General features: G+C 41.6%; 1 protein-coding gene across 1 annotated transcript in view; it reads left to right on the top strand.

Moving 5' to 3' along the window:
• The window catches only part of GIPC2 (GIPC PDZ domain containing family member 2), an 83,917-nt gene that overhangs the window by 56,371 nt on the left and 14,671 nt on the right, over nt 1-12,875 (top strand). Inside the window, exon 4 of the mRNA XM_012787336.3 lies at nt 9,954-10,060. Coding sequence (XP_012642790.1) covers nt 9,954-10,060 — 107 coding nt within the window. The remainder of the gene's footprint in view (nt 1-9,953; nt 10,061-12,875) is intronic.

Consider the following 12,875-nt stretch of genomic DNA (forward strand, 5'->3'; position numbering starts at 1 on the left):
CTTGCTGATTGTCAAGTGTTAACAGTGGTTATTGTTAGGTGGTGAGTATATGGATAACTTTTATTTCTTTAGGCTTCTTGTGTTTTCCAAATTTTAAAAATAAAACAAACATATTAACTTTCGTAACCAGAAAACAATTATTTATTAATAAGGCTAGAATTCTAAGAAATAGAGGAAACTTAATTATTCTACATGTAATGGCTTTACAATTTTCAACTCCATGATTCTCCTCATTAAACAATTTTCTTTAATTGAACTATTCATAATAAGAGACTATTTATAATAGTTCAATAGTGAGAAATGTGGTAGGATAGTATGTTGTATCAACTCTTTAAACTGGCAGTATCTGTTAACTATTTAACTTTAAAAAATTTTTTTAAATTTCATCATATTATGGGGGTACAAATGTTGTTAAGGTTACATATATTGCCCTTGCCACCCCCTTGCCCCCACTGAGTCAGAGCTTCTAGCGGTCCATCCTCCAGGTGGTGCGCATCGCACTCATTACGTAGGTATACACTCCTCCCCTCCTCCCCCTCCCACCTGCCCCACACCTGATAAATGTTTTTTCTTTTTTTTTACATTTTGGTTACATTTTATATCTTTGCCTCTCCTTAGGAAGGGTTAGAGGTATGCTCTTCTCCTCCACAGTGCTCATCACATCCCTAAGATGTGGGTCTACCTCCCAAACCCCTGAATCCCTGGTGAACACTACCACCATTTGAGCACTATAGTTTTAATCAGTCAGTACCAATTTGATGGCCAGTACATGTGGAGCCCATTTTTCTGATCTTGTGTCGCCTCACTTTGGATAATGGGCTTAAGCTTAATCCAGGATAGTATAAGCGGTGCTAGCTCGCTGTCGTTTCTTAGAATTGAGTAATATTCCATTGTGAACATATACCACATTTTAATTATCCACTCATGAATTGACGGGCCCTGGGGTCGTTTCCATGTCCTTGCAATAGTGAATTGTGCTGCCATAAACATTCGGGTGCAGATGTCTTTAGAATAGAATGTCTTATGCTCTTTTGGGTAGATGCCTAACAATGCTATTGCTGGATCGAATGGTATTTCTATTTTTAGCTGTTTGAGGTATCTCCAAATTCTTTTCCATAAAGGTTGCACTAATTTGCAGTCCCACCAGCAGTGTAAGAGTGTTCCTGTCTCTCCACATCCTCTCCAGCATTTGTTGTTTTGGAATTTCTTGATACAGGCCATTCTCACTGGGGTTAGGTGGTATCTCATTGTGGTTTTGAACTACTTAACTTTTTAAAGTTTAGGGGGAAATGTGTGTAATAAATGTCAGTAATAAACATGAACAATTACTTTCATTTCTTGAATTCCCATGATAATTTTTAGTTCTTGAATTTCCATGATAATTTTTTTCTTGAATTCCCGTGATAAATATTTACTATAGAGTAAAATAAGTAAAAGAATAAAAATATTTTAGTTACTTTTTTAAAAAACCATAATTATCCTTTACTTCCTTAAATTGGAATTTTCCTTAAGTTTATAATTTTTTGTTGTAACACAGACTCTTTTGGATTAAAGCTATGAACTTTCTCCCCAGAGATGCACATTAACTTTTGCTTGCAGTTTTAGGGAGTTATAAAAACAGAGTTGGGGTTTCCTCAAATTACCCTTTAACTAAAGAACAAGAAGATTTTGGGCATAGGTATTGTACTTCTGATACTTGACATGCACTGTTCTGTCTCATCAAAGGAACAGTTAAGAGTGAACTTTGTGTTCTTGCGGGGCTCATTCATGTGTCGGCAGCGCTTTTGATCCAATAGACAACAACTGACATCTTCATGCAGGTGGCATCAGTATATATCTCCTTTTTCTTGCTTTTGTTTGTCCAAGTACCCTGTTAGCTGTATTTTTTTTTTTAAAGCCTATTCTGAAGAAGTCAGAGAAATTTTGGAGAGAAGGACACATAGAAAAAGGGAATGCATAGTTAACATTTTAAATTCTGGGACACAGCTAGATTGTGTGTCAATTATTCTGAGAAGTGTGTTGTGTATGTTCAGGGTGGATGCAGGGTAGAAAGCACGTGGCCTGTTACAGACGGTGCCATTTGAGTGTGTCCATGCATTGGAAGCTCTTTTTAGATGGGTTGCTTCACTGGACAGAATTCCGTATCCGTGAGATGCCTTTCAGTTGGAGACGGTGGAAAACCCTACCAACTGGCTTACGCAGAAAAGGGAATCTTATTTATCAGCAGTCCGTGAGTGATGCTGGCATTAGCAAAGCTCTATGGAGGGCCCATACTATGTGACTAGGACTCATTTGACTCATTTTCTCTCTTCTCTGTTTGACAGATCAACTCCGTCATTCAGTATCCTTATAAGGTTAGCTTCACGTTGTATCCCAAGATAGCAATCAGCAATTGCTGGGACCATCTGCTTCCTTATTCTCACAGAGCAGAAAAGGAGAGTGTCCTTGTCTCAGAATTTTTAGCAAAAGTCCTGAGATTTATTCTGACCTACCTGACTGTTATCACATGCTCACCGCTGAAATAATCACTGTGATGAAGGGGATCAGTTGGCTTGGTGCATTCATGTGTCCCATATCTGAAGCTGGGAGGAGTCAGCTTCTCCCGAACCACAGCGGTCCTTAAATGACCAGTGGGTACTAAGACAACTTTGTTATCAATGGCCACCCGTGATTTTTGGTAGAACGCAAAATCAAGTAGTGTCTCTGGGGTAGACCTGCCAGGCCTTTTTATTCTAGCTCTGCCCACTTGCCAATTGTCTGTGACCCTGGTGAAATCATCTCACTTCCTCAAGCCTTGAGTTCCTCAGTAATAAAATTAGGATAATAACAATATCTATCGGAATAAATAAGAGCATATAAAGAATTTTAACTACTTGGTTTAAAAAAGTCGTTACCTTTAAATTGACTTTCCCCAGGTGAATTACATCACTATCCCTAAATGAATATTATATATGTGTATATTCCTTTGAAATAAAATTTCTTTAAGAAAAACACTAATGTAAGAAACAACATATCATACTTGCTAGTAGCCATCTGTAGAGGGAACCACTCCACCTTGAGAGTTTATCTGAAAATGAGGGCAGGGAGCTCCAGACCCAGGGTACAGTTATTGACTCTAACTATTATTGCTTTGTAGAAATGTCAGTCTCCAAGAGAAACCTAAAATTTAAGTTTTTATAAGAAATCACCCAATTTTTTAAAAGATGGCAACTAATTAAAAACACCTGAAAACACTGCACATCTAACAAATATGTCTGTGTACTACGTATTTGTGAATTACCTGTTTGCAGAGAATTGTCCTTCATTCCCAAGGCCTTTGCTCTGGTTCCATGCACACTCAACTTTCAGGTACTCAACGGGAAGAAAATTCTAAGTGAATCATTCCTGGGAGGGGTACAGAACTTGTGAACTGAGACTCACCCAGTTAGGAGGGACTCTGAAATGTAAACTCTCCACTCATTGCTTCTGGGGCCCTTTACACTTGCTGAACTGTAGCCTGGAACACTTTCCCCTCCCCTCCTTTCTTCCCCATTAGTCTTGCTGTCTTTACCCTGATGGTTGGGTCTCTGCTTAAAAATCAATTTCTGCAGGAAGTTTCAGGCTCTTCAGAAGGAAGCATGGGAGTCCACTTGGACCTTTGATACCATCTTTCCCTATGGATCAATAAACGGATTTGATGACATCTGTTCTTTGTAAGCTTTGTTGGTGAGAATTGATCCCTAAGATTTAGATCAGCTCTGGGAACACTACCAATATAAGCATTTCTGGGCCTGCGATGCTGAGGGTTGTTGGTGTGCACATCCTGCAAAGTCCTGCCTGAGTTGCCAGCTGGCTCACTCTTTTGATGCTGTGTAACTTCAGAGATGGAATTACAGGAATTGATTGTTGAATTTGATGAGGTAATGAGTTCGCCCTACACAGGCAGTTAGGGGAGTGGGCTGTATGTTCACTTCTCCGGGATGGAGTGACGATATGTCTGTCCCTTGCCCACATGGTGTCACATGACTTTAATAGGGGATATTGAGGTAGAAAGGGGGGACAAAGGGACTACAGAGTCCACAGATTTCACTCTGTGTTCTCTGGCCCCTCAGTGGACCCTTCTTTTTCCCCTTCCCTTTAAATCCTGCCACCACAGAGATGGACGCTGGAGGGCGTTGAGCCCTCATCCTCTTTGGAGAATCTGAGTGGAGCCATGGGAGGGCCATTGGTTGTTTCAACTCTCTCCTAAATTGACAAGAGATTGTTTTACAGAAGAGAGAAATAGAATAAAAAAGAGACCTTTGCCCCTGGTATTTGAAGTGACAACTTTCTGAACATTTGAAGAGAGACCTTTGCATGTTTCTCATTTTCAGAGAGAAAACCGATATAAGTGGTTTTGTTAGGGAGGGAGTGGAAGAGCAGATTCCTGTCTCTGCAGGTTGAAATACACCAGTAGAAGCAAATTCTATACTCCAGCAGTGGCACCCTGTTAATGCGATCCAGGCTGCCGGGCTAAGCTCCTTTCTTACAGTAGCCCTTTGAGTGCTGAACACCACACTGTAAATGGGTGTTACTCTCACTTCACAGGTAGGGACATAGTCTTCAAGGTCACACAATTTGTAAACAGAGGAGCTGGGGTTTTAACTCAGGTCCTCTGACTCTAGAGTACACACTGTTAACCACGACATGGTGGATAACAGTGTAGATTAAATCAAGATATTAATTTCCTCCTAGGAAAGCCATTAGGTATAAATGATCAGAATGCAGCTGAGCACATGACTCACAGGCATTATCACACCATGTTTGAAACTGAGCGCTAAGGCAGACATGATCAGACCTCAGTAGTAAAGTCCTTGCAAGATGTTTTAAAAGGGCCAGATAATGTTTTTGAGAAGTCAGGAAAATGAAAGGGGTCTTACTTTCAGCTGAAACCTGATGGGAAATATTAGAAGAACTTTTATCCCACTGTTTTGAATGGAAAGTGGTTGGTTGGTTTCCTTTCTGTCACCAAAATGCCACTGATTTATTTTTTCTCTTGCCTCCTTTTCAAACAGGCCCTCAGCCCACTGCAGCATACCCATTTACAACTATTTCTAAATGTTCCCAAGGGTTTTACATGTGCTCAAAAGAACTGGTCCTGTTAGGCACCTTGTTGGTTCTCTGTATCCTAACCATTCCATTCTTTCCTGTGGGCATCTTTGGGCTAGCTCTTGTTCACTGAACACCTTAGAGACAGCTGTGTCCATCTGTGCCCACCTCATGTTGGAATCGTGGTCTCTGCCTGTGCTCTTATGGTGATGCTCCAGGCCAGCAAGGGCCCTGATGGGACCAGAACAAGGCTTGTTCTGTGCAGAAGTGGGGAGAATACCCAGGCTCCCCACTGGGTCAACCTGTAGAGGATCTAAGCCATGTTGCATGTGTTCCTGCTGAAAACAGAGCTTTTCATTTCTTTCAGCACCTCTTCTTTCCCTACGGCTCAGGCGCAGGCTTTTGGGATGGGACAGATACCTTTCTGTCTTCTCCATTTCCCCATTTCTCTTCCTGAGCTTCACTGTATAGCAGAGGCTAGGGGTTCACCTGTTTACTGAAAAGTGTCAGGCCAAGCGCAATAGTTCATGCCTGCAATCCTAGCACTTTGGGAGGCATAGGTAGGGAGATTGAATAAGGCCAGGAGTTCGAGACCAACCTGAGCGACATAGTGAGACCCTGTCTATAAAAAAGTAGAAAAATGAGCCAGATGTTGTGGCACACACCTGTGGTCCTAGCTACTTGGGAGGCTGAGGCAAGAAGACAGCATGAACCCAGGACTTTGAGGTTGTATTGAACTATGATGACATCACTGCACTCTAGCCTGGGCAACAGAGTGACACTTTGTCTCAAAAAAAAAAGTTTCAGTTAAATGGGGTCTTATAAAGAATGATACATGTATGTATAAACATTTTAATTTAAAACAGAAATATACATTTAAAAAAAAACCACTCGTAATGCAAAATGCCTTTTCTTTGCGTAGAGATCACAAATTGGAGTTCTTTCCTCTTTCTTATATAATCCAAACTTTAATGCATATCTATGGGCTTTATTTCATGAAAAAAACCCATTTATATGAAATGAAGGATGTTTAAAGATATTTTTCCTAAGCTCCTAGAGGAGTCTTGCCTACACCTAATTTTCTTTCTTTTTCTTTTTTTTTTTTTGCAACTCACCCTCATGGAGTTTTTCCAAAGCAGTCAACCTAGTTTTCATAGCAATAATAACTCCTTATTTTACACTCATTTCATCAGCTCATGTACTTTTACATTAAAGCACATAATTAGAGTGACAGATACATTGCCACAAAAAGGTGTGGGAATAAACATGACTATTTCTAGGTAATGTGCAACTCCAGCATGGGAGCAGCGAGGCACCCATGAGCTGAGTGCTCCTGAGCCCTAGTGACCAGTACATTTGGTGGGGATAGGGGCTAGTGAATCAGCTAGCTGCAGGCTGGTTACCAATGTCTACTGTATAAACCACATCCATTACCATGAAGTGACTGATTCAGGGCTTGGCCTAGTTGGTCAGACATGCTTAGACAGGCCAGCACCCCAAAAGTAGGCCAGACTATAAAATAGTCGTGATTTTCAAAATGTTTCAAAACACTAAACCTGTTTTCTCCCCCCTGTGGATGAACAGGATTTTCCTGCCTGTTTTCATGTATAAACAAGTTGATTTATGGACCTAAATCATCGGATCATAGAGAAACATGCCTTCTGTTTCCTTGTAGGTGAAAACTGCCCTTCTGGATGCTGGTCTAGGCCAGACCTTAAAATTTAACTTTTGCTTTGGTGCCACCAAGTGGTTAGTTTTGAGGTGCCACTTTTGAGAAGACGGCTTGGCAAATACATACAAATACATAATGATAAAAAAAAAAATCTGGGAAGAATAGGTGGATTACAGGGGATTTTTAGGGTGGTAATAGTATTGTATGTGATCCTATACTGGTGAATATATATTATTATATATTTCTTCAACCTGTAAGAATATACAACACCAGGAGTGAACCCTAATGTAAACTATGGACTTTGGGCAATAATGATGTGTCAGCTTTGTAAGTTTCAAAAAGGTTTTTTATTTTTTTTTCAATGTATCAGAGTTGTTCATTTTTTCAGGGCTGTATCATACTCACCAAACTTATAAGAGGCACATGTTGGTAAGTCAGAATGCCAATATATTACTTTACAATTATTTTATTTATTTATTTATTTTTTTGAGACAGAGTCTCGCTTTCTTGCCCAGACTAGAGTGAGTGCCGTGGCGTCAGCCTAGCTCACAGCAACCTCAAACCCTGGACTCAAGCGATCCTCCTGCCTCAGCCTCCCGAGTAGCTGGGACTACAGGCATGCGCCACCATGCCCGGCTGATTTTTTTTTTATATATATCTTAGTTGGCCAATTTCTTTCTTTCTATTTTTTTTTATAGTAGAGACGGGGTCTTGTTCTTGCTCAGGCTAGTTTCGAACTCCTGACCTCGAGCAATCAGCCCGCCTAGGCCTCCCAGAGTGCTAGGATTATAGGCGTGAGCCACCACACCCGGCCACTTTACAATTATTATAGAAATGTATATGTAGTGGTGGACAAAAACACAGGTGTTAGATGGGCTGTTCATTTTCCACCCTGTAGGAAATTTATATGAGAGGATGAATTATAAAGGGTAGGTTGCTTGGTGAGCTCTCAGAGGGCGGGGTCAGTGTGGGGTGGAGCTGCTTAGGTTATTGTTAGTACTGTTAAGCTGTGGCTGTCTTCACCACTTTAGGGACGTACACGTGACTCTAGACTGGCAGCACTCACACTGCTGATGACAGATGGACTTAATCGTTTTCTCTGGGCACTCTTTTTGAAACTCTATGCCGAGCACATGAGAATCCTTTTTCCCTCAGGATGCAATGTAACCGGCAAGGCCGTGCTGGAGGCTTGCTGACACAGCTCTAGTCTCCTGAGAATCCATTCAATCACCAGGAGTAGCATTTGGGTGTTCCCAGAACTCATCAGCCACCATTTATAGGTTTTTGCTTAGGGGGACCTGGTGTACTCATTGCATGATAATTTTTAATAATTTCATTCTCAGAGGAAAACTTAATGTTTTAGTGAATTTTTTCCTGAATGTAGGTTAAAACTGATATGCAAAATCCTTGATCGCTTTGGCATAGATTCCCAATAGCAAAACAGTACTTGGCTGAAGATGAGAATTATTCTAGGTTCTAAGTAAGCAAGAATGCATTCTTGTGGGCCACTCGATGTCTGTCTCTTTTTTTTTTGGAGACAGAGTCTCACTTTGTTGCCCAGGCTAGAATGAGTGCCGTCTCGTCAGCCTAGCTCACAGCAACCCCAAACTCCTGGGCTCAAGCAATCCTCCTGCCTCAGCCTCCCGAGTAGCTGGGACTACAGGCATGCGCCACCATGCCCGGCTAATTTTTTCTCTATATATTAGTTGGCCAATTAATTTCTTTCTATTTATAGTAGAGACGGGGTCTTGCTCTTGCTCAGGCTGGTTTCAAACTCCTTACCTTGAGCAATCCGCCCACCTTAGCCTCCCAGAGTGCTAGGATTACAGGTGTGAGCCACCGCTCCTGGCCTCTATGTCTGTCTCTTGACAGCTTTGCATAGACCTCACCATCCACTCTTATTTTCTGACCTGCCTGTGTCTCCTCACCGGAGCTCAGTTGTTTCCAGTTCTTTGGTGTGGCATCCCTCTCCCCATCCACCTCTTGCCTTGCCCCAAACTGCTGCCACATAGAGTCCTCAGTTAAGGGGTCTAGGGATGTTTCAAGAGACTGTGGTTGAAATCTTGGTGGCCTGCAATTGGAATCTGACCCATAGATCTCTTTTATTTTTGCCAACATGTTGTTTTTAAAAGTTTGACTTAATTGCCTAAACTTAAAAAACTTAAAAATCGAGAGATTCATAAAAGACTCTTGAGTATCCAGTTTCTTTGCAAAAAAGTAGATCCGGGTGTGCAGGGCCTGCATTCCCACAGGGTAGTAAGTTGTGGGACTGGCCTGCATTATCCTTTCCATTATCCTTGGTCCCTGCCCTTCCCTTTCACTCATTTATGTTTCTGCTTGGTATTGGGGGTGACTCTTGGTGCACTGAAAAAAAAACAAAAAACAATACACAACAGAAAAAACAAGCATAAGGAAAGGAGTGGCTTCATGTGGACTCTAACTCCTTTCTTTATCATTGCTGTTGGAGAATTCCTGCCTTGGAACCTGCTCCCAGGCGTTTTTCCTTTAGGAATCTGGCTCTCTTAGTATGCCATCTCTGATTTTATTACTTCCAAGTGATAAAATTGCTTCCAAGAAGTGTGGGGCTCGAGTGTTGTTGAGGAAAACATATAGTAGGATCTGGAATGTGGTCTGTACCCGTAAGACCTGGTTTTGAATCCCAGCCTCATTTCTTACTGAGTTTAAGTCCCTTATCTGAAAAATGAGAGTTATAACACGCCTTGTAGGTTGGTATGTATTAAATAAATGGAATTTTGCACATAAAGCATCAGGTAGAGGGCAGGTCCTCAAATTATAGTGCCTCTGTCCTCTGTTCTTTCAAGACCTGATTCTTCCCCTTCTTCATGACCTTGATGAAGTCCAGCTGAACTTTTTCTGCTGCTTTCTTGCCACTTACCCTTCTTTACTCTTCTAATATAGCTAATGGTTTTATTTTTTCTTACTTATAACTTTCAGTCTTTCCCATCTGTACATTTCACGTAATCCGTTTTCTTTTTGTAGTCAGAACTCTCTCATACAGATTCCCACATGAGAATAATGGATGAGAGGTGAATTTATTTTAGTTTGGGAAATTCTATAAGAAGGCATGCCTTTTATCATATCTCTACAATAATTATCTATAGTTTTGTGATAAGAACTACAGTAGCTTTCACAGCAATCTGTTGGAATTCTTCTTGAATATATGTACCTTTCTGCATTCTTTGTATATTTATAGAAATAGGGCCAAGGTCAAAAGCTGGAAAGTCATCAGCAGAAAAAATTGGTACCGGAAGGGAAACTCTTCGCCTGAGGCCAAAAGGTCATGCCACCATAGAAGAAGTGGTATGTTATGTTTATTTACTTCCTATTCTGCTTGGAAATGTATAGATATTCATGTTTATTAGAGTTGGAAATAAAGGCAAAAATGACAAAGTTAAATAAAATGCCATTCATTCTAATTAAAACATGGACTTTTAGTTCATTATTTAAGCAATATGGAAATTACTGAAGGCTAAAGGAAATATAGAAACTAAGTGTGTGAGAAATTATGACCTATAGAAATTCTCAGCTGCCTGCAGATGACTTTTCTAGAATCCGTAGACATCTGGACTGTCTCAAAAACTGAGCAGAATTCGTCTCAGAGCTACCTGTAGGACTAAAGATACTTAAGAAGACTTTGATAATGAAAGATTATATTTATAAATTCCTCTTCTCAAGTACAAGATTTTGTACTCATCTTTGACCCTTCTCTTTTTCATCCCACATCGCTTCCATCAGCAAATCCTGGTGGATCTACCTCATCGAGAGACCTGAGTCCAACCTCCACTCTCTTCCTCTGTCCCACCACCATGGCCCGAGGCACCATCATCTCACCCTGTGTATTGCTGTCACCTTCTGTTTACTCTCCTCGTGCTCCTCCTTGCCCTCTTTCCATTTATGCTCAGCAGCAGCCAGAATTATCCTTTAAAAATACAAGCGAGGTTATGTTACTTTTCTGTTCACAACCCTCTGGTGGCTTCCCATGTCTTTCAGAATAAAAGCTAAATTCCTCAGAGAGACCAACATGATCCCGCATTTCTTCTCTGATCTCACTTCCTACCACTCCTGCCTGGCTTCCTCTGCATCAGCCACATCAGTTTCCTCCCTGTCCCCAAATGCTGCAGTTGTATCCCCACCCCAGGGTCTCTGTGTTGCTGTTTTCTTGGCCTGAGTGCTCACGTCAAAGGCCTTTTCTGAGTGTCCTGTATAAATAGCAATTCCTCCACCCCTCCTACTGCCCACTTTCCCATGCCTTTGTTTTCTTTTCTTTCTTTCTTTTTTTTTTTTTTTTTGAGACAGAGTCTCACTCTGTTGCCTAAGCTAGAGTGCCGAGGCATCAGCCTAGCTCACAGCAACCTCAAACTCCTGGCCTCAAGCAATTCTCTTGCCTCAGCCTCCCGAGTATCTGGGACTACAGGCATGCGCCACCATGCCTGGCTAATATATATATATTTTTTTCTATTTTAGTTGCCCTGCTAATTTATTTCTTTTTTAGTGAGATGGGGTCTCGCTCTTGCTGAGGCAGGTCTCGAACTGCTGATTTCAAGCGATCCTCCCTCAGCCTCCCTGAGTGCTAGGATTACAGGCCTGAGCCACCACGCCCAGACTGTTTGTTTTCTTCAAAGCACTAAATACCGTAGGACTCATGTCTTTATTTATTTAATTTTGTCTGTTGCCTAGCTCCTTTGCTCATGTCTTGTTCGCTGCTGTGTCACCACCACCTAGAATAGGACCTGATATATCAAAGGAACTCAGATCTTTGCTGAATTAATTAATTAATTAAGGATTCATTTTAGCTTGAAAAAAGCAAGGGTTTTGCTGATGGACTGACTGTGTCTGTATAAAAGTCAGTGTTTGAGTGAAAAACACTAGAAGGCGAAGAGACAAATGAAGGCAAGAAGGGTGGAAGAAGGGAACAGCAGGGTTGGGGTGGCAGTGGTGAAGATTCTGAGTGACAAGCAGCAGGTCCGCACGCAACAGCGACGGAAATGGGAATGAAGTCATCCCACAGGTGAAGGGAAGTTGGGTAGGTGTCTGAGGGCCGGGAACTCCTGCGGGCATGGGCACAGGCCTCTGTGTGTGTGACACTCTCCCAGGATTCCCATGTGTTTGAAGAACAAAGGACACAGGTGAGCAGTCGGGAGGCTGTCTCACAGAGTGGGATCCCAGAGCTGGTTGGGTGACAGTGCCCCAGGGTCAGCCATGGGAGTGGTTGGTTAGAGCAGACATTCAAGCGCCCATGAGGCCAAGGTAGCCTTAGGAATATCTGAGCCACTCAGGGTGTTATCAGCTTTGGGGAATCCGGAGGAAGATTCTGAGTGGGGTGCTTTGGTTCTGGGGGAAAGAAAGGATTGATCAGGAAGCAAATGGCAGCTAAGAGACCTGGGAAAGCCAAAAGCATTTTGCAAATCAGATGATGAGGCACGTGAAGAAAACCCAGGACAGTGACTTCTGGTCATTTTGAGCCTTTGCTTTCCCACTTGCCCAACACACTGCCTGGCATATTGTGGAGGGCCAGTAACTGTCTATTGAAGGACCGGACAAACCCCAGTGGAAGAATAGAGGGAAGGGGCCAGCAGTGGGGAGCAAGGAGAAGCTCAACTCTGTCTTTTCTCAGGGCTTCGAGGAAAAATGGGCAGACCTTTAAACAGCTCGCAAAGGAAGAAGCGTCTGCATGTTCTAATAGCATAATTCATAAATATTTACTTATGTAAACACAAGCCACATATAAGTTGCTGGGATGAAAAAGAGTAGCTTAAAGTCTATCTGGGGACATAGGAAAGATTCATTCAAAGATAAACATCTAAAAATCCATTCCTATTTTCATAGCCTGTTTAATTAAATAGGGCAATTAAAAATAGCTCATAATGAAAGGAAAAAGCTGGTTTGGTGCTAATATTAAATCTGATACAAATGACCTACAATTTAAATTTCAAACACTTAAGGATTTAAAGGATTTACAGGATTTGAAACAAATCACTCCCTTATAACCTAGCACAAATGCTGAAAACTATAAGATACTGCACTTGCATACCTCGTACTCTATTCAATATGTGCTTGTTGAGACAGGCACAGTCTAGGTGCTGATGATGCGAAGATGCATAACGACCTTGTTTCT

The sequence above is a fragment of the Microcebus murinus genome, chromosome 2, assembly GCF_040939455.1.
Source record: "Microcebus murinus isolate Inina chromosome 2, M.murinus_Inina_mat1.0, whole genome shotgun sequence".
Taxonomy (NCBI): Eukaryota; Metazoa; Chordata; class Mammalia; order Primates; family Cheirogaleidae; genus Microcebus; species Microcebus murinus.